The following is a 27,083-nucleotide window of genomic DNA, read 5'->3' as shown; positions in this document are numbered from 1 at the left end:
AATAATTATTGCTAACAAGCATTTTGGAAGGAGTATTAAACCTCATGCTTCAGGGTTCAAGCCAATCTCTAGCTTTTAGAGATCAGGATGAGATCTAATGTCGGGGTCAGATTATCCCTCAACTGCCTACTGAGAGGGTCTTACACCTTTCTCTAGAGCATCTGCTGCTAGTCTCTGCCAGAGATCCGTAGCTAAGCGAGGTGGGCATTGGGTCTGAGCCACACGACATGTCCTATGTTCTTCACACTGGTTCAGAGAGGCCACTGGTCATGTGTGGCTTTAAAAAAACTAGAAGAGGAGTCCTGAAATAGGGGAGAGACTTAACAGGGCTAAATAGCCAGGTGGGGCCTCCTGATTCCAAAGTCAAAGCATCACGTCAAATGGGTGCGGCAGCCCGGTCAGGTACGTGAGATGCGGGGTTCTGCCCTTGATTGGTAAAGGCTGGCTATATAACCAACAGCTCTCCCCCATTTTCTCCAGCTACAAGATGGTGGTTGCGGCCAATGTTGCAACCACACACTGTATATTTGGGGACTATCTTGTATAAAGTTTGAGTGGCTTTTCGTGTGTCATTGTGAGCCAGGGATTGTATGCAACTCCATGTGGGAGGGGAGGGTTAATCACAATCCCCCAAGAGCCAAAACAAGGGGCAAGGTGATTACTAGAGTCCCTGAGATTGTTAACCACCCCTAGGATGGTTTGCATACACTGGGTCAGGTTGGGTTTTGCAGAGACTGGGAAACAAATAAAGGGCTTGTGGTATAACAAGGCAGAGTTTGGGGAGAGTTGAGGGGTCGTCTTTTTGACTCAACAAACAGGACCTTGGATCCTAGGGGAACCCCAACCCTTGCTGAAAACTTGGAAATAATTTTGCTTGCATGAGCCCCACAAGATGGTGGGTGAGTCCTGGTGTAATTAGCAAGCGTGTGCAGATTCTTGGGTTTTCAGGTTTTCTCTGTAATGCTTTTGCCCTAATAAAAATGTATTTTGCTTTGTGAAGGCTGGCCGGTAACTGCTCTCCAACGGTGTAACACTTGGGAAAGGAGAACCACAGGTACTGACCCCAGGCAGAGCTTCTGGGGAAATTGCAGCAAGGAGCAGGACTGCAAGCTTAAACACCGGTCTGGAGTGAGAGAGACGTGGGTCTCCGCCTCAGAAAGGAGACCAGAAAGGACGGAAGCCAGAAACCTTAAGTGGATGTCCTCGAGGAAGACTTAGGGAGGGAAGGTGCAGTTACCCCTGAAGCGGTGGCAGGGGTACTACTTGCCCACCTCGCAGGACTGTTGTGGATCCCTCAAGGTTGGTGAAGGTTGTTAATTTGCTGCTCTGGAAATCACGGGGGTTGGGGAGATGCCCTCTGAGGGCTGTTTGGTGATTGGGTCAAATTCAGCTCTTACGTGTGCCTCCCTCACACACCCGTCCCTGCAGCTGGTGATGTCTGCCTGGCCTCGGGCAGGCTCACAGGGAGCAAATGTTCACTCAGGCCTGGATGCTGAGTGCGCCTTTTTACACAGCCTCAGCCCTGAGCTGCAGAGATTGTAACGTTGCCAACTTTCTAAACGCACAAACCTGAACATCCTTGCCCCGCCCCTTCTCTGAGGCCACACCCCTGCTCACTCCATCCCCCTCCCCCTGTCACTCGCTCTCCCCCACCCTTACTTTCACCGGGCTGGGGCAGGGAGGAGGGCAGGATTCTGGGGTGGGACTGAGGTGTTTGTACTGTGGGACGGGGCTCTGGCCTGGGGCCGAGGGGTTTGGGGTGTGGGCTCAGGGACGGAGTTTGGGTGTAGGAGGGGGCTTAGGGCTGGGAGAGGGGGTTGGGGTGTGGGATGGGTGAGGGGTGCAGACTCCAGCCGGGCGGCGTTTACCTCGGGCGGCTCCCGGAAGTGACTGGCATATCCAGATCCTAGGTGCAGGGATGGCCAGGCAGTTCCCAGCCAATGGGAGCGGCGGAGTAGGTGCTTGTGGTGGGGGCGGTGCGTGGAGTCCCTGTGACCACCCCTATTCCTGGGAGCCAGACAAAGCCAGGGCAGGCAGGGAGCCTGCTGCGCCACCGACTGGACTTTTAGCAGTCTATTAAAATCTCCCAGATTGCTTTCAATAGCCACTGGGAGATCGATGCCAATTGTGGTCGACTCCTGACCAATCCGGGCAGGTTGGCAACCCAAGCTGAGGAATGCAGCAGATTGGCCCCAGGCCCCAAGCTCCACATATGGGCTTCTAGCCCCCCTTACTGCCAGGCTGGCACTTGGGCAGCCCTAAAAGTGCCCTGGTTTGAAATGACTATTTACGGCAAAACATGATTGAGTCATCCCTGTCCCGCTGGCCCTTGAAGAAGGAGCAGGCCCGAGCCCTGTACAAGAAGCCGCCTCATGTGATCAGTCTGTGTTCGCTCAGGAAGCTGGAGACTCTCACCAGGGGTTAGTGTAACCAAGGAAACTGACCTCAGCTGGTGCGGTACAGCTGTGCGGGTCACTGAATTCTCACACGTGGCCTGCTGGAGTCCCATCAGCTGGTCTGTATTACGTGGCCCGGGGCTGTGAAAAATCCACACCCCTGAGCCATGGAGTCCAGCTGCCCTAACTTTGTTGCCCCACCAATGGGCCTTCATGCTGAGCTCCAGGGACACCTCTCTGGCCGTGGCCTCTCTGCTGAGCAGGGGAGTGGCTTTGGGGGTGTGTGTAGTAGATACCATGTTCTGGGCTGTACCCACCAAGGGAGAGCACACCATCCCCACAAGGGGTGTTTCTGTCCTGTACTGGGCATCCCCCCGCATGCTAGCCAGTGTGGTTGAGTCAGCTGGGGTAGGGTGGGGGCAGGATTAGTAACTTAGACCTGGCAGAGGCCAACAGTAAGTTTCTGCACCCAGGAACAAAGAGAAAATGGGATGAACTGAGTGAGATTTATAGGTGCCAGTGTCTCCGGGAGCATCATTCCTTGCTCAGGCTGTACCTAGTCACTAACTAGCCTGTTGTTTGCCCAGCAGCTGTTTTTTCACTGCTGTGCTGGTTCCTGCTAGGAGGAGGCTGGCCCTGTTACCCCTTTACTCAGTTTCTCAGGGAAGAGCGGCCTGCCTAGCTCCAGCTGGCATCTGAGCTCCTTCAGGGCAGCCAGGTGAATCGGCACGTGGCTTGTGATTGGCAGTTCTTTATAGACCCATCACGGCTCCACCAGCAATGCAGACATGAGCTAGGCAGGCTGGCTGTTTATCACCACCTCCAACCCAAAGGGATGTGTGGGGTGAGACTGGTGGCTAGAACCAGGCCTCTGCTAACTGGAGGCTGATTGCCAGTTATGCATCATTAGCCCCTATCAGCTGGTCTGGCTCTGGTAGCAGGAAGACAGGAAGCGTGGAACCCAAAAGGAACCAATCAGAGGTAATGATGGTTCACTGCCAGCCTCTGACACAGACTGAGCATTTGCCTCTCAATCTGCCCCTGGCTGGCTTTGCTAGCAGAGTGGGCCTTGCATGGAGCCCCTGCTCTTGCTGCCTCTGCCTGCTCTCAGGTGTAGCTGCAGTGTTGATGACGTGGTTCAGGCAAACTGTTGGAGAACTCTCTAATGGGGCCTTTCAGGGGGATCATTCTCATTTAATTGCTTGCACCTGTCCTCATGCAGGTTTCCCTAGGTGCTAGACACACTGAGATGTGACTTCTAGACAGCAATCACTGTATCCCCCTGAAAAGCAGCCCCTTCTGGGGTGGAACATAACAGCCGTTTACCAGCACACAGGGACACTAAACAAGCGCAAGGAGCAAAGAACAGTGGTGCAGCAGGGAGAATTCAGGCAGACAGGACGTCGCTACTCAAGGAGGCATTTAGCTGCAGCTCAAGGGTTAGTGCAGTTCTTGTCTGGTCTGGCAGAATAAGCCCTGGGATCATGAATGAACAAGAAGGGGCAGGGTGAGGTAAAGAGACCTCCCAATGAAAGCTCTCGGTGCAGTGCTGTTAAGCTGGATGGTTGGGCACCATGATCTGTTATGCTGATCACATGGCTGTTACCAAGGCAGGATGGCCTGAAGCTCCCTGGAGGGGAAGGGAAAGGCTGTCAGGCTGGGAGCATGAATGCGGAGAGCAGACGCAGTGCCCCAAGCTCCCTGGGGAGTACAGCGAGACGCTGAGTGCCAAGCCTGGCCAGGCTCAGGGGTGCCTCCGAGCGAGTGAACAGCCATGGGGCTGGGCTGGGTGAGCTACCAAGGGGCAGCATCTGCCAAGTCCAGGCCAAGTCAGTTTTAAGATATGACATGAGCAAAAAGTGCTTGTCAGCTCTTGGGGGGGCAGGGCCCATCTTTTTGCTCTGTGTTTGTACAGAGCCTGGCACAACGGGGCATGACCGGGGCTCGTCGATCCTACCACAATACAAATAGGTACATAATAGTCCCACTCCTCTTTTAGCCTAGTTTCGTATCTCCGAAGCAGCCTGTCTGATTCCCCTGGACACTCCCCCCTGAAACGCTCCTCTAGGCAAACACCCATTTTTGGATGACTTTTCTCTTGGTCATTTCAAGCAGTAACAGGCTGCCGGATCGATCCTACAGCACAATCATCTTCACGCAGCGGCCGTTTCACAGGCCAGCTGGCTCTTTGCCCTCTAGGTGCCCAGTGGAGAGTCTGTCTCCCAAGGGTATTCGCCTGGGCTTCAGCTGTTAAAGACGAGAGCATATGCTAATTTCCTAGCAACATACCATGGGCTGCCATTGCTGCACGGCACTGCCGCTTTTTGAGTCACTAGGTGGAAATCAGTCCTCCCTGCCACAAAGCCCTGCCTGGCCTTGGACCGACTGAGCCGACGCAGCTCCTCGGAGTTCTTTGTTTAAACCACTCATGGTCCTTTCTTAGAGGAAATCTGAGCACTCTGCTGATGGGGGCTGCCTCAGCCCCCCCTTTCCTTTCCCTCCTTCGTGCCCCTTTCCTGGGTGTTGTGTAAAGTGAGTCTAGTTCTCATGCCTGGTGACACATGGAGCGTTCAGGATGGCTGAAGTCCTGTGTAGATCCACAGAGCAGGTTCATCATGGGCTGCAGCAAAATAAGCTTCTCCATCCCACCTCGCTCACATGCCTCAGCCTCAGTGTGGAAGAGCGGCCCCAAGCACAGCCTCTGTTCTATGCATGGAGCTGCCTCGGTGTCATTGAGAACCTCTGTGTGGGCTTCCATCAGGCCAGCTGCTCATACACGTTGTTGTGAATTTAACCCCTTCACTAGCCAGGAACTCGCTCGTGACTCAGCCCCGACTGTCTTCAAACATTTAGAGCGGCTGCACTGTTCGGCTGAATCCCTTTGGGACTATGGGGTGTTTGCCAACACTTTTGGTTTGACTCTTCATTCTTCGTGGCACACGACTGGTCACAAGGCACGTGGCCTGGCTCCTGCTCCCTGACTGGCCAGGAGATGAGCATACAGTGCACTCTCGGGGTGTGGCTTTGTGGCTGAATAATGACACGGGTTCAAATTCATGAAGCGTAACGAGATTCATGAGCATTTTCCTGAGATCACCCAAATACTCCCCAATAACAAAAAGTATCGCCCCCACCAATCAGGGCTCCTTCCCGGGTGGTCCTTTGAGTCACTAAAATATAGCTGGTTAGTATGTTACTATCTCAGACCTCTCTCTCTCTACGGCCCTATCACCAAAGAAACTCCACCAGTCCCAGCTCCCTACAGTATGTTGTTTTTTCCACCTCTAGCATCTTGGCACTTGCTTGCTACTGGTCATTTCAAATGATCCATATAATCTAGCCCACCTCCCCCATGTGTCAGGTTTTGTTGTTTAACCAGGTTTCTTACTCTACGTTGTCCTTCTTGGGGTTGGACAATTCAAGGCTGTGTGGCTTCAAGGCTTTGGAATTTTCTTGGGTCCGGGTCCTGGTTGCTCTTGGAAACCATGCCTTTATGCATATGCCACTGCTGACCTACATCCAGCACTCTCATCTTTATCATAATTCTCAGTGACACATAGCGGTGAGGGCAACTTGAGCTCAGCTTGCGTCTCTTGCCGCTGGCCAACACTCGGTTGCTTACTCGGCTCGTTCTGCTCGCCAGACCCCCACCTTGAATCCCGTGGCCTCGTTTCATGGCTCGTTTTCCTTTTGTGGCGTAACAATTCTGTTCTCTTCTACAAGCGTCTTCCATCTGCAGGTCTGCAAGCTCTACTGAGTGAGCCTGAGAGGTGGGTCCTAACACCCTCGCATTCTGCAGGTGCAGATGTGACCCATAGAGGAGTGAAGGCCCGGATCCTCAAAAGTATTTAGGTGTCAAGCACCTCTTGATTTCAATGGGCAGTAGGTGCCTGAATACCTCTGAGGGTCCACGCTGCAGTAACTGGCCAAGATCACCCAGCTAGACCTGACTGTAGAGGTAGCAAGACAAGCACACATCACCACAGCATCCCAACTGCAAGGCCCACCTTCCTCCCCAGGGCCAACCAGGCCCTCTCCTCACTGTGGTCATTTTAAGGCTCTTAATGCTACTACAAGGTAGGCTGATTTGCCAGGCCCAAAAGTAGCAGGAGCTGCGGTCACTTACTTCACAGAGGCCCCTGCTTTTGAGGCCACCCTCAATCACCAGTCAGATGCCTGATGAGCAGCAGGTCCCCAAAGCCACGCCAAGCCCCCCGTATTAATGCTGTGATCTGGGACTGCTTGGAACTCTCGGGCAGTCTTGTGTACGGGTGTGAAAGGGGCTGTACGCTGGGGCAGGGCGTGGGAATGTGACCGTAAGAGCATCCCTATGCCAGAGGCAAGGGGCTCATTGGTAACAAGGAGTGAACATCAGCTGGCCTGACCAATTCAGCATGTCCCTAGCCACGTATGTCATAATCTGTATCTAACAGGTGTTGTGTAAGGTATCGGTGGGAAACCAGTAACACACTGAGCAGAAATCGTCTTGCAGGATGTGTGTACGGTAAATGCCCAAAGGGCTGTACAAATGGGAAGAAGTTATGGGCCTAAAACGTGTTTGCATCAGGCAAATCTGGTGTGTGGATAACCAGACAACAGCAAGGTAATCACAGCAGCTGGCACTCACCCGCCCATGGCCAGTCACTGACACATCAGAGGCTGCAGGTCCAGCTCATGGGACATTGTAGACAGCACCAGTGGGGGAAAGAACCCAGCATGAAATCTTTTCCATCATCTTTCCACGGCCTCTTCCCCCACAGTGGGGGCACTGGACTTGCAGAAGGACTATGGTGACCATATTTTCCCAAAGAGAAAATGGGACACGCCCCCCCAGGCCAGCTCAAGCCCTCCCACCCCCTGCGGGGAGGCCCAAGCCATCCCTGCCTCCCACAGGATCAGTCTCAGGTCCCCCTTGCACCTGGGCTGGCATCAGTCCCCCCTCCACGGGTGGGGCCACCCAAGCCCTTTCACTGCCCGCCCTCGCATGGGACCACCTGAGCTCTTCTGCCCGCATGGGGCCAGCCTGTGGTCCCCCTCACAACTGGCACCCGGGGCTGGCCCAAGCCCCTCCTCCTGCCCACAACCCCCCTTCCCACCTGCGTGCCGGGCTGGTCTGAGCCCCCCTACCACCCCTGTGGTCCCCTTGCCCCCTATGAATGGGGCTGTTTGAGGCTCGCCTTCTCCCTCGTGCATGGGGCTGTTCCTCAGAGACACGCCCCCCCCCCCGCGCTGCCCACCCATGAGCAGGGCTGGTCATCTGAGCTCACCACTACCCACCCATGACCACCCTTTGCCCCCTGCCCACAGGGCTGGTGGTCCGAGCCGTGCCTGCCCATGTACAGGGCTGGTGCTCTGAGTCCCCCCTGCGAAAGGCCTGCGTGTGTGTGTGTGGGGGTCTCCCAAGGCCCCTCGCTCACCCCTGCATGCGGGGAAGGCGAGCTGGCCTGCCCAAGCGATGCTCCCTAGCCCTTCCTTCAGTGCAGGGCTGGCACTGCTACTCACCCCTCCCCCTTGCCCCAATCAGGGTCCCACCCCATTTTTTTGACAAAACTGGGCATTTGCCCTGTTTCCTCTTGCCAACTGATCATTGGCTGTCAAGAGCAAACGGGACAAATGTCCAGTTTTGTCAAAAAAGTCAGGACGGCCTGGAGTAGACCTATAAAAGGGACTGTCCTGGCCAAACCAGGCCATATGGTCACCCTAAGACGGACACATTTCAAAAGTTCCCTGGACTAGATAAGAGAGGAGCAAAGAAGCCCAAGTTACCCTTCACCTATGATAACAAAGGAACCGAGCACTTTGGCCTTTGTGGGAGAGTCTGACCGTGGGGGTGGGGGTGGGGGAATAGCCATCTTGCTGAACGGCCATGCTGTAAGAGTCATACCACGAACCAAGGCTGTAGTCGCTACATTTGTCATATGTATTTGTTCGTAACCTTTTTGGCCTTTATCCCTGACACCGGAAAGGACAGCAAATCTCGCCTCTTTGTCTTAAAAAGCTCTCCTCAGAGGAGAAAGGGACCTTATCGCTCCTGTGCCTGGGCCAGGAGAGGGCTGGGCGTTTCAGGGCAGATGGCTTGGGGGAGATTCGGGACTGGGGCGTGTGTGTTGGGGTCCCCTGGCTAGTAGTAACCAAGGCTGGTGGAGCCCAGAGAGAGGCATGTGGTGTAAGAGGCAGGCTGCTGGACTCAGAGCTATTGGGCCAGGGCTGCTTAACACAGAGACATGTTAGGCTGCTAGCTGGGAGCTAGGTGTCCTCATCAAAGTGCTCTTCGGGTAATTACATTTTGCCTGCCTTAAATCCACCCCCTACACCTTCCTTTTCCACTGCCTGCCCTAAACAGCTGGGATCCAGTGCTGAGGGTGTTCCAGGGTCAGCTCGGGACCTGAGCTGCAGCCGAGATGAGTCTGTTGACAGCCTCCAGCTGCAGACTCTTGGCAGGTTAGTTCAAGCTGTTGCCACTCATGGTTTTGACTCTGGAGGGCCCCCGTTCAATCCCTGCTGCGTTAGCCAAGATGGTGGCCATCACACAGTGGCCTTTTGCGCTCCACCCTAGAGGTGGCCGCATTCCCGTGGCAGGGAAAGCACTCTTTTTGAGTGTGTAGCATTTGTAAAGCTCTTTGAGGGCCGAAAGGTGCCCTGTCAAATAACCACGCAGTGAGCTGCCTCATTGGCTCATCAACGGAAGTCTGTTAATGGTCCAACGGGGAGATTGCTGGCAGGAGAAGAAAAAGCAAGCTCCATTTGCAGAATCTTTATTCAACACTGAATGACAAAATAGCTCTTTTACACACATTGTCATTCTTGAAGACACATTGTTTACATTCAGCAAAGTTTAAAAGCAACAACATCAAAGTGCATCTACAGGTGACAGTACAGACCAAAGTGCTAAAAACGAAGGTCGCCGGCCATGCTGAGACAGCGGCCGGGCTAACAGAAAGATGAGATGTTCTCAGTTCTCTCACCACCTTTCACCTTTCCCACTTCACCCAGGCTTGCAGCTGTAGGCGGGATTCCCTTCTCACCCCCTTTGCAAGCCTGCCCTCTAGCCCAGTGGGTCTCAAACGTTCACCTGCTGGAGAATACTCCATAACACAGATCCTCCTGCGGACCTAACCCTGTACTCCGTGCTCTGTTGGTTCTCCAAAATCTTTGACAGGAATGCAGGCATTCCCAGACTGGATCAGACCCAAGGTCCATCTTGCCTTGTCTCCAACAGTGGCCAGCACCAGATGCTTCAGAGACCCTGATATAGGCCAGCATGGGGTGACCTGTCCTAGGGCAGTTTCTTCCTGACCTCCATTACTCAGAGGCTGGTTTAGACCCTGAAGCATTCTGCAGAGCATCAAAGGGAAGTCTCCCCCGACCACAGTGGGAGAACCGCCTGCCATTCATCTCTTAACTTGCTGACTGCCAGTTCATTTCATTTCCCCCTTCCCCTCCTCCCCAAACCATGTGCTTTCTTTCTTTAGTTTTTTTGGGATCAGTTTCAGGACACAAGGAAGGGACATTTGGTTTTCTGAACACTGGCACATCTCCACTAATGATGAAAATATACATATATTTATATAGTTAAAAAAATAGCTTCAAAGTTGAATGTCTACATTTTGGGGGCACATGGACACACAAGCTGTGTTTTAAATCATTTACAATGATTGATATTTTTTTCCCCACAGAAGCACTGTAAAGAATTAAGTGCTTTAGAGAACTGATTACACTCTATATATTTTGGGGGGAGCATGCCTTCTGATTATCTCAAAGCCAGTGCCCATCAGGGCACCCCTCTTTCCTGGATGGGAGCATGGTTTCTACATAGGGCCGGGAGAACCATTTGCTGAAAGAAATGCCAGCCTGGCTGGACATGGCTACACCATCCTCTCCTCCATACTTGCTCAGCTGGATTTGGATCCACCACCGCCCATACTGCCAATGGTTTCTGGATCAGAAAGTTCTGACCTATTGTTTTCAAGTGGGCTTTGATTTTTCTCTGACCCATTCTCCAGTTCCCAGAGGGGAAGGCAGCTGTGTCAACACCCACTCAGCATCGCAGGCAAAACCACACTGCCCACTCCCATGGGCCAGGGCCCCTCCTTACTCCCCCTGAGCAGAGTTGGCTTTTATTTCAGAAGACTCTCCCTCCGCCCCACTAGCATTTCCACCCAAGGTTACACATGATTGTACAGCAGCAGCAGCAAGCCTGGGCCTCATCCTACCCCCTTGCATGGTTCTGAATTTGGCCCAGGAATCTTTACTCACAAGCTGAGCAGAACACCAGCTGGGGTCAGAAGCCTGCCCCTTTCTAACACGCCATGCAACCCACCCCTACGACTTCACGCCGTTCAAACTGGAACAGAATTTGTCCCCCTCTCTTTAAAGCTGCTCCCCCTCCCCTACCCCTGTCTAGGTAACCCTCTGGAAATTCCCCCTTTAGAGGGTTGCCTGCTGTGTACCCACTCACACAAAATACGGGGCTGGCTGCCCAGGACCCACTAAGGGAAGAAGAGTGCTGTACTGAGAGGTGACCATCTAGTGCCCTGCCCCGTTAGATGATCCCAGCATCGTCCGAGGCAGCTCCACTAACGGAACCAAAGTTTAGATGCTTGGCCAATGCACAGCTGGGCCAGCACTGGGGGGAGGCTGCTCAGGAAACCTCTAAAGCAAAGGGCACTTTCCTGCTTTGGGTTTTGTCACAGGTCTAGAATTCAGCCAGGTTAACTGAAGGGTTCACCCAGATTTCTTTTTTACTGGCTCAAGGGCTGGGGCTGTCCAGGGTCCGGCTGGCTAGGTCTAGCTACTGGCCTGCTTCCCTGCTAACTTCATGGCTGGGCAATTCATAGGCCTGGTTTATAAGCCCAACAACAACAGCAGAGCCTGCTCCAGCCCCAGTCCTGTCCTGGATTCAGACTCCTGCCTCCAACCCTTCCTTGACTACCCCTCCTGACTGGGACTCTAGCTTATCCTTTGGCTTCTGACTCCTGGCTCAGACTCAGGCCTCGCCCTGGCTGAGTTCAGCTCTAATCAGTAGGCCAGTCTCTTATGCCAACCATTAGGCAAGGCTGCCCACGACTCAGTGAATGAAAGGGGTTTTGGTGCTCCGGGAGCATGGGTTACAGTTTTGGGTGGAAACTGTCTGCAGAGTAAGTGCATTCATAAGGACCTGGCCACCCTGTCAGTTTGGTCAGACACTAACTTCAGGAGCTGTGTCGCAAGAAAAGGCCCCACAATCAACTACAAACCAAACCCACCACACAGCTTTCACCAGAGCCTCCCCTCCAGCTTGGAAACCAGCCCAACGTTCCTGCGAGATGATCCGTCAGCAGGGGTTTGATTCTTCAACACTGAGGTCAAGGAGAGTCTTACCATTGTCTTCAATCGCAGCTGTATCAGGCCCTAGATTCCTGGCCACAAATAATCTATCTACTTCAGCCCAAAGAAACCAACTGCACATTTGTTTTGAACCTCAGAATCAGTCTGGGTTTTGGCTGATGGTTCAGGCTAGTTATGCTCATCTCTAAAATGCCCTGCAATGAGATAGGAGGGAACCTACAAGGAATGAAGAAAGCTACGATTTAGTCAGGGAGATCGCGGAAGTGACGGAATCCGTGATTTCCAGAGATCTCTGCGATTTCAGCCTGTGATGGTCGAGAGTTGCAGCGTCCCCTGCTGCCCATGGGGGCAGGGAGTTGCGGGGTGCCCTCACTGACTCTGGTATTCCCCAGAGCTCCAAGCTGCCACAGGTGGCAGAGTACCCCACAGCTCCCAGTTGTTGCAGGCAACCCTGTGGGGTTGGGAGCCATGGGGGTTGGGAGCACCCCACAGCTCCCAAACCCCATTGACAGTGGGGGCACCCCTGGAGTTGCAGGCAGCTGGGGTACCCCACACTCCCAGCTGCTGCTGCAGGTGGCTCCTGGCCCCTGCACCTCTTCCCTGCTTCAGGCAGTGTGGGGATCCCCATTTTGTCACAATATTTTTAGTCATGGACAGGTCATGGCTTCCGTGAATTTTTCTTTTTTGCCCATGACCTTTTACTAAAAATGTCAGTGACAAAATCTTAGCCTTAGGACTGAATAATAAACAAAATACCCCCCCACCCCACACACACACACCCAGTTCTTCAAGTGAATGGCGAATACTTGCATGACATTGAGAAAAACAAGGAAATACAGCTACAAGTTCTTTGGGACAGAAGCCATCTTTTTGCTGTCTGTACAGCACAAAGCACCAAGGATCTTGTTCCAGGACTAGGGCTCAGGCTCTCCCAATTTCATGGGTAGGCAGGTTAGAAGTTTAAGATAAAAAAAGGCTTTTTATTAAGCTTTGATCAAATCTGACCTCAATAAACCATTTTATGATTTTTTTACCTAGTTAAATTGGGACATTAGTAGCATTAAAATAATCTATTAAAAACAAGTTCTTGCCTCTATTACTGACGCCAGCCACGATCATTACAAGCGAGAAAGCTTTCTGGTACATTTGCTTTTTACCTTTTGCCTTGTTTGTTCACTCAGGTGAAAACCAGATTGGTCTGTTTCAATCAGTTCCACTCCCTGGTTCCCTCACCCCCTGGCCCAGCGCTGCCAGCTTTGGGCTGCAAAGGCAGTGGAAGAGGGGCATGGATGCTCAAATCCCAACAAAAGCCTGTTTTCAGCGGCATTTATAAAAATAATCAATATCGCACAAACATGGGTATTGATGGAAAAGTCTGGACTCAAATCAACCTGATCTGGGGCCCTGGAAGAGGCTGGTTGGTTTCCGCTGCTGACTCACCCTGTCAGCAGGTGTTAGAACACCACATATGGCTGCTGAACTTCTGCTGACTCTGCTCCGTAACATCAACCTAGAGTGGGCAATGGTTCTGTGGGCAGGGACGAGCTTTTCCCCCTCGAGGGTTTGTACCGTGCCTACCGCAGTGGGCTCCTGGGTCATGTAGGCACTACGTTAATACAAATCACAAATAAAACAGCAGCAGGGAACAGGAACAAGGGAACTCGGATGCAGGGGCCCAGCAGGGAAACCCTCCGGAGAACGTTAGGCTGAAGTTTCTCTCGCATTATTGTTTATGAGCTGCCATACAACTCAAGCAGGGGGCAAGAAGGGACACACTGCAGAGTCCATGGGGTCTGCAGAGGAGAGAGCAAGGCTCACACCATTTAAATCTTCCCCTGCTGGAGTGGAAACCCAGACCCAACAGGAGGGGATAGTGCAGGAGAGCAGGACATGAGCCTGACTGCAACAGGGGGGCTTGCCCTGAAGAGCCGGAGGGCGTGGGGCCAGCCAAGCCTGACTACCCTGTGCTGCACTAACACCACAATAGAGGATTTCCCCGTACAAAGGGCAGAAGAAAGCTGCAGAAGGGGGGTGATGACTAGGAGTGAGCAGGCTCTAGCAGTGAGTCCTGGTGGCTAGGACTGAGACTCCAGCCAGGTAGGGCCTGAGTGTGGCTGGCCAAAGCCAGAAAAGGCCCCTGGAAGGAGGGAAAGAAACCTTTGTTTTGTGTGGACTCATGGCTGGACTTTGGGGATTTTCTCTATTTGGTGTTGGTATTTCGGACAACAAAAAGGTGAAATTTTATTTGAGCAGTGGGGAAACTGAGGCAGGCTGCCAGTAGCACGACCGTCAGACATTGGGGGTGCTCTAGAGGCTGCTGACTCTGTTATGCGCACTGTAAATGCAAAGTGAACCAGATCAGTCCTGCTTCATTGTTCAAACTGAATGACATGCAAAAGGCAAACAGACAGAACAGACAGTGACGAGCCCATGAGGTTCATACGACTGCATTGTCGCAGGGGCAGGGGGTGTCAGTAACACAGGCAGGTAATGGGTTAAGAATCAAGTTTTTAACCTTAACTGCACCCCTTGATACTGCATTTCCATCCAACATGCCTCCTTTGTCGCCGAAAGGGGGACACTGGGGGACAGTGAGCAACAAAATTCAGCATGTGATTAAATCTTTGCATGGACAATGTAGCCTATCCGGTTACAGCTTTATTTCCTTCTTCTTAAACATGCTGGACAAAAGGAGGAATCTGACTGGCCAAAAGTACGTGGATGATTGACCAGGCAGAATAACCACTCCTGGCTGAGCGTGGCTCTCAGCAGGCGCATTGCCAGAATGAAAGGAAAAGGCTGGGCAGCAGGACCCCTTGGCGAAGCAGTTTCCAAGTGACAACCCACCTTCTCTAGTGCTCAGCACAAGTGGATGGACCTGCTGGGACACCACAGCTTTTCACGGCCACCCTCTCTCACTAGCATTCCCTGAATATGGATCTAGGCCCGCACAGCTTGGGAGCGATGGAGTCAGGGCGAAACCACCACTTAAGAAAAGCAGCTCCCCGCACGCACAGTATCAGCTCATACAGTGAGCCTGCAGCCTCTCCAATTCTTGAGGCTTCTCTGGTTTCATGCCACCAGTGGATAAGCCAGTAGGTTCTGATCAACGCTACGGACTACAGGCCAAAATCATCTGACCTGCTGCCACTTCAGTGGGGTTGCAGCTGCTGAAATCCTGTCTGAATTTAGCCCTCTTTATCTCAGGGCCAGGAGACAGCCCTCCTCAGCCAGCCAAGGGAACTCATCGAATTGTCTTAACAGAGCCAAACATTTTGGAGTGAAAGAACCTTAAAAACAAAGGTTGGCTCGTGTTGCCACCTCTTCTCCATCTCCCACTCCACAAAGCTCATTCCCATTGGCCCAAAACAATATGGCACTCAGGCTAAACCTCAACGTACTGTTTCATAATCACTAAGTAACCAACCATAATTAAAAAGATAATGCCACTTAACTTTGGCAAATGGCCTTAAAAAACCAACAAAAAAACCAACTACCACCAAACTTAATGCATAGCCTCAGAAAAAATAGCCGCCACAGACCTGATGAATGGGGCAGAGGTGAGTCTGACGTAGCTCTGAGGTGAATAGTAGCTATACATTATTCTCTCTAAGACAAAAACAAGCCTTCAGATTTTTTTTTTAGCAAATACGGACCAAGATCTACGGGAAACCAAAACGACAGAGCTAATGGCCGTAATAAAGGTACCCCGGAAATGAGAAATAGAAGAAAGTCACCTCAGAATCTCACAGGCCTACTGTCCGTAAAGTGCTGCTTTACATGTAAATACAGTGTATATGTCAACTGATGCTCGACAGTCAGATCTCCGGCTCCCAGCTTTGGAAGGAAATTTAACATTATATTTGGATGGAAGAAAGGCAAATGCCGCACCCGGTACAGATGCCATCTGCCGGGGATGGAGAGAGCTGCTCTTTTCCTGAGGGTCTCTATTTTGATTGCTGCGCCCAGGGCTCCTGCATGTTAAAATGAAGAGCACAGTGGGAGCTTGTCTGCAAGAGCTTCGTTAGGAGGGTTCTCCAAGGAGATGGAGAAAGAGACCAGGTGGCTCTGGTCACAGGCCACATGCTTTAACCAGAGCAAATCCGGACCATGGGGCCTGATCCAAGCTCACAGGAGTCCCTGGGAGTCCTTCCTCTGACTGTGCTGAGCTTTGGATCAGGCCCATGGCTGGAATGTATGAAAGATCCTGCTTATCTGATGGCTGCGCTGAATTTGCTGAGCCTTGGCCAGTTCCCAAATGACGGATGGCCGTCTCACACTGCAATTGGCCCCCTTGCTGGACGGCTCAGGAGACAGACTGTGCAAAGAGCTGACCCCAAACTTGGCCCCGAGGTGGGTCCCTCTGGCAGCAGGGTTGTGGCACTTTACCCCCTGGCACTCTGCCAATTTGGCATGACTGCTGCCCAGGTGGTACCCGACCTGGGCCCAGGACTCCGCACTGCGGGGCTGATAATCCGGCACTTAATTCTCTTCCAAAAACCAAAATGAAAATAATTAAAAGAAAAAAAAATGTCTCACACAGCAAAATCTCCTCCATCTCCCAGCAATGCCGTAATGCATCGCCAGAAGACAGGATCCCAACAGAGCAACACCTCGCCCATTAGCTTCTGGCCTGCGACCTCTGACCGCCATCCAATGAACACACCTGCCCGGCACTTCTCCACAACAGTGGCTTGGAAGTGCATAGAGTAACTGATCAAGCTGATCTCCAGCTCAGTGGCTGGGGTGGGAATAGAGGTTAAGGCCAGATGGAGCCATTAGCTCATCTGGTCTGGCCTCCTGTATAACACAGGCCACAGGATTCCACCCAGTTAGCCGTTTTTGCCAGGCACAAGTTATTGGGCTCAGCACCTCTCTTCCAGAAAGCCGTCCAGGCTTGATTTGAAGACCTCAAGAGATGGAGAATCCACTGCTTTCCTTGGCAGTCTGTTCCAATGGCTGATCCCCCTCATAGAATCATAGAATATTAGGGTTGGAAGAGACCTCAGGAGATCATCTAGTCCAACCCCCTGCTCAAAGCAGGACCAATCCCCAACTAAATCATCCCAGCCAAGGCTTTGTCAGGCTAGGCCTTAAAAACTTCTAAGGAAGGAGATTCCACCACCTCCTGAGGTAACCCATTCCAGTGCTTCACCACCCTCCTAGTGAAATAGTGTTTCCTAACCTCCAACCTAGACCTCCCCCACTGCAACTTGAGAACATTGCTCCTTGTTCTATCATCTGCCACCACTGAGAACAGTCTAGATCCATCCTCTTTGGAACCCTCTTCAGGTAGTTGAAAGCAGCTATCAAATCCTCCCTCATTCTTCTCTTCTGCAGACTAAACAATCCCAGTTCCCTCAGACACCTCATTAGGCACTGGTGGGTCCCCGACTCCCAGAGCCATCCGTTCCCACGGCAGCCAGCCTCTGAACACACCTGTGCTCACTGGGACGCTCAATTTCTGTGGCCTCCTCGCAGCAGGGATCTGAGAAGAGATTTATCTTCTCTCTCATCTTAGCACCTCTCATGAACTACCCCGGAAGGAACTGACCAGCTTATCCTCTTAACAAAGGTGGAAACCTGACTGTTGCTCTAAGCCCACAGCAGATCTGACAACATGCAATAGCTGATCTTCTTGCTGATGAGATCTCAAAAGCTAGACGTTTCCATGAGAACATCCCGGGTCTCAGCATTGCTCTGAAAATCCAGCCTGCGTCCCCCAGAGAAAAGAGAGCATCTATCGCACCCGTTAGCAAAAGCTATCCGTTTCCCTCTGCCTTCCCCGCAACAGCCCTCCTGTGGCTGGAGCTTTACTGCTCAGTTTTTATTTAATTATCAGAGGGGTAGCCGTGTTGGTCTGTATCCACAAAAACAACGAGGAGTCCGGTGGCACCTTAAAGACTAACACATAACAATCTGAGTTACTACAGAGAATTCTTTCCTGGGTGTCTGGCTGGTGAGTCTTGCCCACATGCTCAGGGTTTTGATGATCTCCATATTTGGGGTCAGGAAGGAATTTTCCTCCAGGGCAGATTGGCAGAGGCCCTGGGGGGTTTTCGCCTTCCTCTGCAGCGTGGGGCACAAGTCGCTTGCTGGAAGGTTCTCTGCAGCTTGAAGTCTTTAAACCATGATTTCAGGATTTCAATGACTCAGACACAGGTTTGATACAGGAGTGGGTGGGTGAGACTCTGTGGCCTGCGTTGTGCAGGAGGTCAAACCAGATGATCATAATGATCCCTTCTGATCTTCAAGTCTATGATTCTATGTTTTTATTTAATGTATAGCTTTGCCTGTGACATTGTTCTATTTGGTGGGTGTATCTGGGGCAAAAAGGCCCTGAAATTTGGCCCAGGGAAGCAGCAAACAACAGGAAGACAAAGAGATGGTTAGGAGATCAAAGGGGAAAGGAGTCAGATTTTGCAACAGAAGTTGTTCAGAATCTGTTATTAGCAAGGGACTAAGAGATGCGCATGACATTTATGAGAGAAATTGCCAAGAGCTAAAGAGAAACCAGGGTGGGAATAAAAGAAATAGAAAATTTGCAGGCCTCTGAATCAATCAAATTCACCTAATTTGGAGTCTTTCAGGCACTGAAATCATGTCGTGACACAGGTCTGAGTTGGCCATAAACAGCCATCGCTTGGATAAGAGAACAGCAACAGTGAGAGACACATACTCCTCCGGGGTACATGGGGAGGGAGCACGAATCCAGAAATGAGAGAAACCTGCTGGCTTCCTGGTGCTGCCTTCCATCCCCCGGCCCTTGCAGTGTTTGTGGGGCAGGGAGAAGAGAGGAAGGCAGCTGCAAATCTGAGTTTCATTATTACAGTTTAGGGCAATTGACAAGGGTCTGTGTACTGCATAAAACAAGATTGCCTGCCCAGACCTTTAGCGGATTGGCCTGCTTGCTTCATTGTTCCTATTCCTCAGCCTCCCTGTATTTCCCAGTCTCAAAGGGTGCTTTCTGCAGTGGCGTTTTTTAGGGCTGGGTTGCCAAAAAAGAAACAACAAACAGAGAGTCAGAGTGAGAGTGAGAGTGTGTGTGTGTGTGTGAGAGAGAGAGAGAGAGAACCCGACCAAATTCATGGTCCATATTGGTCAATTTCACCATCATAGGATTTAAAAAATCATAAATTTCATGATTTTGGTTATTTAAATCTGAAATGTCCCGGTGTTGGACCTGTAGGGGTTCTGACCCAAAAGGGAGTTCTCATGGTGGGAGGGTTTGCAAAGTTATCGTAGGGGGGTCATGGTATTGCCACTCTTACTTCTGTGCTGCTGCTGCTGACAGCGGCGCTGCCCTCAGAACTGGGCAGCTGGAGAGCGGCAGCTGCTGGCCAGGAGTCCAGCTCTGAAGACAGCGCCGCCGCCAGCAGCAGCACAGAAGTAAGGGTGGCATGAGATGGTATTACACCACTGGTGGTGCCAGCAGCCACCGCTCTCCAGCCACCCAGAGCAGTGCAGAAGTAAGGGTGGCAATACCACAACCCCCCTAAAACAACCTTGCAACCCCCCACCGGCGACACCCTTTTGGGTCAGGATCCCCCGTTTGAGAAACGCTGCTCTCTTCTGTGAAATCTGGTACCCAAATTTCCAAATCAGGGTAAAAGTACCCAAAAGACCAGATTTCACAGGGGAGACCAGATTTCACAGTCCGTGACGCACTACACACACACGTACTCTGACCTACCTGGCAGACCAAGCACTTTGCTACACAAGCTTGGCTAGGACTCAGACCCACAGAGTTAGGCCATGTCTACACTAGCGAGCTTCTAGTGGCAGGACTGTACCGATGCAGCTGTGCCACTGTAAGAACGGCCATACTGGGTCAGACCAAATATCCATCTTGCCCAGTATCCTGTCTTCTGACAGTGGCCAATGCCAGGTGCCCCACAAGGAATGAACAGAACAGGTAATCACCAAGTGATCCATTCCCTGTCGTCCATTCCCAGCTTCTGGCAAACAGAGGTAGGGACACCATCCCTGCCCATCCTGGCTGATAGCCATTGATAGACCTGTCCTCCATGAACTTATCTAGTTCTTTTTTGAACCCTGTTATAGTCTTGGCCTTCACATCCTCTGGCAAAGAGTTCCACAGGTTGACTGTGCGTTGTGTGAGGAAATACTTCCTCTTGTTTGTTTTAAACCTGCTGCCTATTAATTTCATTTGGTGACTCCTAGTTCTTGTGTAGTGAGAAGAGTAAATAACACTTCCTTATTTACTTTCTCCATACCTGTCATGATTTTATAGACCTCTATCATATCCTCCCTTAGCCATTTCTTTTCTAAGCTGAAAAGTCCCAGTCTTATTAATCTCTCTTCACATGGAAGCTGTTCCATACCCCTGATCATTTTTGTTGCCCTTCTCTATACCTTTTCCAATTCCAATATATCTTTTTTGAGATGGGGTGACTACATCTGCAGGAACTGAAAACCACGTTCCTTGCAGGTTCCCCCGGCTTCTCCCAACTGTGTCCCCTCCATTGAGGGAGCAGGGTGGCCACATGTTTAGGGAGAAAAACATAGCAAGTTGTAGTAGTAGGAGACAACTGATCTTCTATGTTTCCTGCCCTCCTGTAAGTGAAGCCTTGATGTAAGAAGCCAGGCCCTGCCACTTGTGAAATAGGCCCTACCCCTGTAAATAAGACCCCGCCCCTCATTGCAAATAGTCCACTGTGTGAGGAACTGCAGGAATCCCAGATGAACACAAATCCTCCCTTGGACTATGCAGCCAGAAGGGATCCCCTGCAGCAGGATTGCTGACAGCTCAGGAATAATGTTGCACCACGTGGCTTAAAGCTACCTTGTGTCATGAGTGTCTGGGCCTCCAATCCTGGCCCTGCAAAGCCTGAGAGGCAAAGAAGGTGCCTGCCCCACAATCCAGGGAGGTTTTTGAATTTTAGCATCATAGAGCAGGTCTCCCCTGCCCTCACCGGGCAGCTTTCCCATGTTCCTCTGAGTCTGTGGCACCAGCTGGCAGGCTGGGGACAAAGCGCCCCCTCTTCCCCCACTCACAGGAAGGGAGGATTTTGCACCTGGGGCCTGGTACAATGGCTGCTCTGGGAAATGATGGTGGGTGAAAAGCCCTGACTGACCATAAACAACTAGTAGCGGAACTTGAGAGCGTTCACACAAAGGGGTCTGGCTGGTCTGGAGCCCAATCCCATAACTAGATCCCTGTGCACTGCAGGTGGGGAGGGCAGTGCCCAGTTACTCTTCCCTCGTGGGGCTTCTCACCCCGAGCGCACAGAGTCGGTCCGGAGAGTCACAGCCCCCAACACACCTCTCCCGTTGTTGCTCAATCCAGCAACTATGTACCACTCTCCGCCCCCTCTGCTCCCACCTGTGGGCTTGTCTACACAGGGAAGCTGGGGTGTGAATTCAGTCAGTTTGCATCAACCCACAAGATCTGGGGTGGACAGGAACAGTTCCACTGCACACAATCCAGGGTTCCCTGGCCCTTTTCACGCTACACACATATCCTGTGAAGCAACAGGCCCGAGAGCTGGACTTTCCCAGAAAAATCCCTTCAGTGACAAGGGAATTTACAGCGCCAGGCCGAATGTGGTGCCCACGTCTTTACAATCCAGCAGTACTTAGCCCTTGTAGCCAATGGGGCTTTGGCTTGAGGAAGGACTGCAGGATTGGGGCTCAGACACCCAAGTGCAAGTTGCTGGGGAATTATGCTTCTGGGACAAGAACTAGCCAACACAGAGCTGATTTACCAGTTGCTTACAATGGCACCGGACAGAGGATAGTTCCACATTACCCAGCAATGTCTCTGGATGCAACAGTCCAAATCACTTCTGCATGGCGGGGGCATGGTAGCTGCCGCACTGGCGTGTCATTATGTCGGCTATGTGCCAGGAGGCACAATTGCCAAGGAAAGGCACAGGAGAGGAGCCCCTTTACTGTCTCATTGTGGAGCCAGCAGATGGGTGAGCAACAGGATATTTGAAATGGGGGAAAAACTAATCAGTGACTGTGACCATTGACTTTACCAACCCTGTCAATGAAGACCAGCCACACCCCATGACTTCACTACACCCTATGTAGTTAGCATGCCATTAAACACACAGATTGCCAGGTTGGCACAGAACGCTGCTCTGCCTAGCCCAATACCCTGTTTCTGACATTAATAAACCTACACCTAACACTTCCAAGGAGGAGGGGACTTCCCAGCCCTTGGCCTCCCCCAAACACCCCGTTCGCTTGTGCAATGCCACCGTAGGGCAGGGGGGAGGTGGATTTCTTCCAGACCCCAGCGGGGGAGCCGGCTTATTTCCCGAAGTAGCCATTTGTTTGTGAAGATCCCCACGGTGGAGCCATCCAAAGCTCTCAGAGCTGCAGAGTGCACGGCGAAGGGCTTGCCATGGTGTGGTTAGCAAAGGATCCTGTAAACCATGGGAAAAAGAAAGAGGCGAAGAAAAATGCCTTCCCAGACAAGGAAGTGGCTACGATCAAACCTCGCATTGCTTTCCCCTCGGAGTATCAGGCCACTGACGCAGCTGCCTAAAACTGTGAGTAAAGCTAAGTTTGCGTGCAAGTCTTTGCGAGATCAGGGATTTAGTAGCCTAGACCTTAGGTACCCTATTTTTGGCCTTGATGTTCAGAGCCAAGGAACAGCTCGTCCGCGCGGACGGGAATTTCTCTGGTTTTCCCTGCCCTTGCAAATTCAGTTCAGCAGTTCCCATCCAAACTGCAGTGGGATCTCTTCGCAGGTTTAGGGCACTCAGCTTCGGGGTTCCAAACTAGGCCCCCCCTCTAACAATGGAACAGCAGAGTCGTCCTGCCACATCCCATTCTCTGACTCTCTCTCTGCCTCTGCAGCAGTGAGTCCCTCAGGCTAACTACACAAACCGTTAGAAAAAAAGTGGGCTCTCTTTGAAGTATTTGTACCATGCAATTCAGCACATGATCAGTAATGTTCCTTAGCTACTGGCTATAATGCTTTTCAACTTCAAAACACTGCAGACATTACTGTAGCTGATCAGAAGTTATATAAACGGTGTGGCTTATGTTTCATCTTCTGTGCCCAAAAGAGTGGCTTGTTTGGGGGGTGTGTGCGTGCGCACATGTGGTTTCTTAATTCAAGGATTGCCACAGAACACGAAGGCACAAGTCCGAAGAAGGACTCGAGCCCATGACCTGTTCGTTTTCTAGGTGGGGGAAGATGGCACAGCGAAGTAACAAATTCAAACCACATTACCATGATTCACAAAAGCCAAGTGAGGGGTGGAAGGGATGTGTGTCACACACAGATGAACCACACGCCACTGTACTGTGATCCACAAGCAGAAAATACTATAAAAAAAAGTCTGGCTTTTCAAAACCAGGAAATAACATTTTCAAAGAATTTTCGGCTCCCCTCCTCCCCCCATTCCACCCAAACCAGGAAAGAAATTTGCCACAGAACCTACCTAACTCTCCCGACCTCAGATGGGCAGGCTTCCCATGTGCTATTGGAAAAAGCTTGAATAGTATTGGAGGCAGAAAAATAAATTGTGCTAGCAGCAAGAATCTTCAGTCTTCAGACGTGACTCTCAAATAGGATAGTCTTTTAGCATAGTGTATAAACATGCTGAGTATATAATTTTCCTTTAAAGTCTTTTTTGTTTTGCTTACAGAAATAAATACTTACTTTGCTTCTTTTAAGGTCATTCCATAGTCTCTGCACAATGTCAGAAGGTGACATCTCAGTTTACAGGGCTTCTAGCCACTGGTCTGACTTGTGCTAAAAGGTAGCAAAATGTGGCTTTTCGGAGGCTATGTTGTTTTCCTTTCCCCTGTATTGTAGCTTCTCTCTTTTTGCTGGTTGTGGCATCCTTTTCCCCCCTCTGCCTGTGGATTTGCTTAAAAGTCCTCACTCATTCCCCCATATTCCTTCCGATGCGGAGAGGGCAGTAAAACTAGAGTTCAACAATATGGCCAATTGTTCTTTTTCAAGAGGTCCAAGGTGACTACAAATCCCAGCATGCAATGGGTCCCACTTGATGCGGCTAAGGGGTGGGATAGTGCACTGCATACTGGGACTGGTAATCTCCTCTTGTTGCCTCTCTGGCTCCATTTTATGCACATTGTGCGTAACTCCCATGCTCCTGGAAAGCTACCATCAGCTTGGGTGTCCCTGATCTAGAGCTGCATGTTACAAAAGCAAACCCTAACTAACTCACCCCGCTTTCAGAGGAGACAAATTAAATCCAGCAGTGGGCTTGAGCCCCCTAATGACAGGATCTGGATTTCAAACACCCTTAGTTAATTGGCCCTTCAATCGGGGAGTTCGGTTCAGCCCGTTACGAAGGGAAAGCCTATTTGCAAAATTCAGAGCTGGATCTAGTTTTGGATTTTGAAAGCCTGCCCCTGAAGGGTGGGGGGGGGGGTGTCGGAGTTACCAGGGGTGAGGTGGTTTGGGTTTGTCTTGGATTAACTCCTAGATTCCTCCCTCTCCACACACTTTTCTTCAGAGATTGGCGCTCTCATGACACATCAGTGTATAGGAGACTGTCCTGGATCCCACCCACTGCAAGAGGGCCAGCTTGTCCTGCTGGCTCAGAAGGCCTCCGACCATCTCTTCGTTCCTATGAAGGGGAACCAGAGAAGGTGCCACACCTATTGGTCGCCTGATGAAGGGCGGATGGAGGAGGAAGGTGCCTCTGATGTTTGGAACCGCCACCTCACCCACGTCATCCTGAGAGAGACCCAACTTCAGGCGAGTCCCACACTCGGTGGCTGATGGCTTCTCGATACTGGCAATCCAGAGTGGATGATGAGTGCCACCTCCACGACCCAGGTCAGCTAGTTTCTCTGCCTCCGGAGGGCAGGACAGGGGAAGAGCACCATGGGCACAACACGGTGCTTTCACCACTGGCTAACACACCCTCTCTCGCTGGGGCAAGGAAGCAGGCTTCTCGATCACGGCTCAAACGTTGATTGCAGTTGAGGGGGGCTTGTTGCTTTTTAAAGATCAGAGCTGTTGCATCGTCCCGGTGATGGCAGTGCTCCTACAGGCGTCACCCTGTGGCATGGAAAGCTGTTGGCTGCTCTCTCTGGAGGTGGAGTGTGAAGAAACATAAACCCTCAAGAAGCCATTTCCTTTGGAAGGAGCGAGGTCTCCTGTCCAGTAATAAAATCAACTTTTGCAAAAAGAACAGGTTTGGTTCAAACTGGTGCTCATGTGTAACGAATACATCAAGGGCTGCCATCACTGATCAAGGCAGGGGGCTTTGTTACCTACAGAACTGTAGATCTTTGGAGATTGGAATTTCAGCTATTTAAAGCTGATTGGGGAGAGACGTGCCATGGCAGATGTCTGTCTGTATTCCGAACAGCAACACTGACTCTTCTCCCAGGCACTAGTCCATCTCTGTGCCAACCGCGGGCAATCTACCCCAGAACGAGCTGCCTTGAGGAAGATGGATGCCTTCCCCTGGGATGAGCCAGGGAATGCTTGTGGTGCTTGTGACGGCACAGCTGATGCCACGTGATTCCCCTGACGAAATGGTTTATTGCCTTCGCAGGAAGGGAATTTGGCTTCCTCACTGGGTGAAGAGGAGACGAGGCTGGATTGGTGTCCTAGGCGGAGGAGTTAGCTCCGTGTTGCCAGCTAGCTTCCCAAAGCGCCCCAAGGGTCACAAGAAGGAGGAGCTTTGTATTTTGTGGCTGCGGTGGTTGTGCTGTTGCGGCTGCTGGCTTGAGGGAGGCACTTACCCACGTTGGGTAAATTAAAAAAAAAAAGAGTGTAAAATATACAGTAATACTGGGCCTTGGTTCACCTGGTGGCACTGCCCCTGCACCCTTAAAATGGAGCTCGTATGGGAGCCTGGATTCAGTCGAGCCACACATCAAGAAAGGCCATGCAGGGAGCGCCGACTTCCCCAGCGCTGTTCACCGATCCCGAGGGCGAGACCGTCAATGTATGGCCGGCTCGGGGCCTGGCTTTACCTTAGTCTTAGACTCATCCACTCCGGTGGCAAGGAGGGGGAAGCTGTGCTTGGTTGAGTCACGTGCCGAGTCACTGAGATCCCCAGCTCCCGCTAAACGAAAGCGGGGTTCAGAGAAAGAAATGTCCCCAACGCAAAGCTCCTTGGCAACGGGGTGTCCGGCCTAGTTCCTCAGGCAGAAAGTGAGCGGCCGGGCCCTCTCCGGTAAGCCGAGAAGCTACTTTGTAGCACCGTCACGTCTGCGATATGTTACATACCCTGCCCCAGCGAGGAACCTTCCAGTCACTTCCAGTCACTAAGGCCTGCACGAGTTGTGTGCATTGGCTGGCTCTTCTGTGGCTCCGGGTTTCAAACAAAGGGCGGACGGTGGGTTTGGTTTCATGGTCTCTGTTGCTCAGGTGGACAGAGGAGGACACGTATCATTGTTCCCTGCAGGGCTAACAGCCTCCTTCCACCTTAATGTGTAAAATCTTTGAGAAGCCGGGTCTTTTCCTCAGGGCCTGGAAGAGAAGGGCGGGAGGGTTAACTGCACGGACAGCAGAACGTAGACATGCACTTAGCTAATACTAATGCAGAGCGAATTAATGGTATGGTGCTCTTCACCTGTCGCTCTCAAAGCACTACAAAGGAAGGGGCGTATCAGGCCAAATTCAGAGCGGGGGTAACTCCACTCACACCAATGCAGCTGACAGCAGCTCAGAATTTGTCCCCATGGACTTTACTATGTAAGAAATAGATTTTCAGTGGAAAGAGAATGAACTTAAACCCAATTTTCTCTCTGCAGCGTGAAGGAACCTCATCCTACCCACAACCTCCTCCATTGTATTGGGCTCCAGGCCCTGGGTGGCACCTGATAAGGACTGGACCTAAGTTGTAGCATCTCCGTTGACTTCCCCAGTGGAATGTTCAGTGTGACCGTTTGTTTGGAATGGTTACTCTGGTATTTGCCTCTGTAGCTCATTAGCACTAGAATGTAAATATTCAGACTCCCCAAGGAGAAAGAGAGAATGAAAAAAGAACCTAGAAAGACAAAGAGAAAACTCCCCCAAGAACCCAGTGCGCGAGCCCACGTCTTTCACTGCGGGCTATGAATAATTCCCCTTGATTTACACAGATCAGCTAGACCCCTGCGGTACCAGAGCTGAAAGGTAAACACCTGCACCTCCAAATAAATCCTACCAGGGGAAGATCCTATCCAGCACTGGTGGCTTGCACAGGAGCGACCCTCAAACCCTGCCCTGCAATCAAACAGTCTTCCCAAAGATCAGCCAGGGGCTGAAAGGTGGAAGGAAATCCTGGTTTGCCCTCCTCACCAGCCCTTTCGTTGGATCTCATCCCGGGGCAAGCACAAAGGACGGGGAACAAGCCTGGCCCAGCAGAACATTACCTGCCTCTCATGTGCAATACGCCAAGCCAA

The 27,083-nt window shown here is 51.6% G+C and overlaps 1 protein-coding gene across 1 annotated transcript in view; it reads right to left on the bottom strand.

Annotated features, from left to right (window-relative positions):
* Window positions 1–19,475: 19,475 nt before the first annotated feature.
* Window positions 19,476–27,083, bottom strand: part of FBXO41 (F-box protein 41) — a 94,111-nt gene continuing 86,503 nt past the window's right edge. The window contains exon 13 of the mRNA XM_050943365.1: window positions 19,476–26,166. Within this exon, the coding sequence (XP_050799322.1) occupies window positions 26,104–26,166 (63 nt within the window). The 3' untranslated portion in view covers window positions 19,476–26,103. The remainder of the gene's footprint in view (window positions 26,167–27,083) is intronic.

The sequence above is a fragment of the Gopherus flavomarginatus genome, chromosome 3, assembly GCF_025201925.1.
Source record: "Gopherus flavomarginatus isolate rGopFla2 chromosome 3, rGopFla2.mat.asm, whole genome shotgun sequence".
Lineage (NCBI taxonomy): Eukaryota > Metazoa > Chordata > Testudines > Testudinidae > Gopherus > Gopherus flavomarginatus.
Note: the sequence above shows the minus strand (reverse complement) of the source record. Positions and strands in the feature narration are given on the sequence as shown.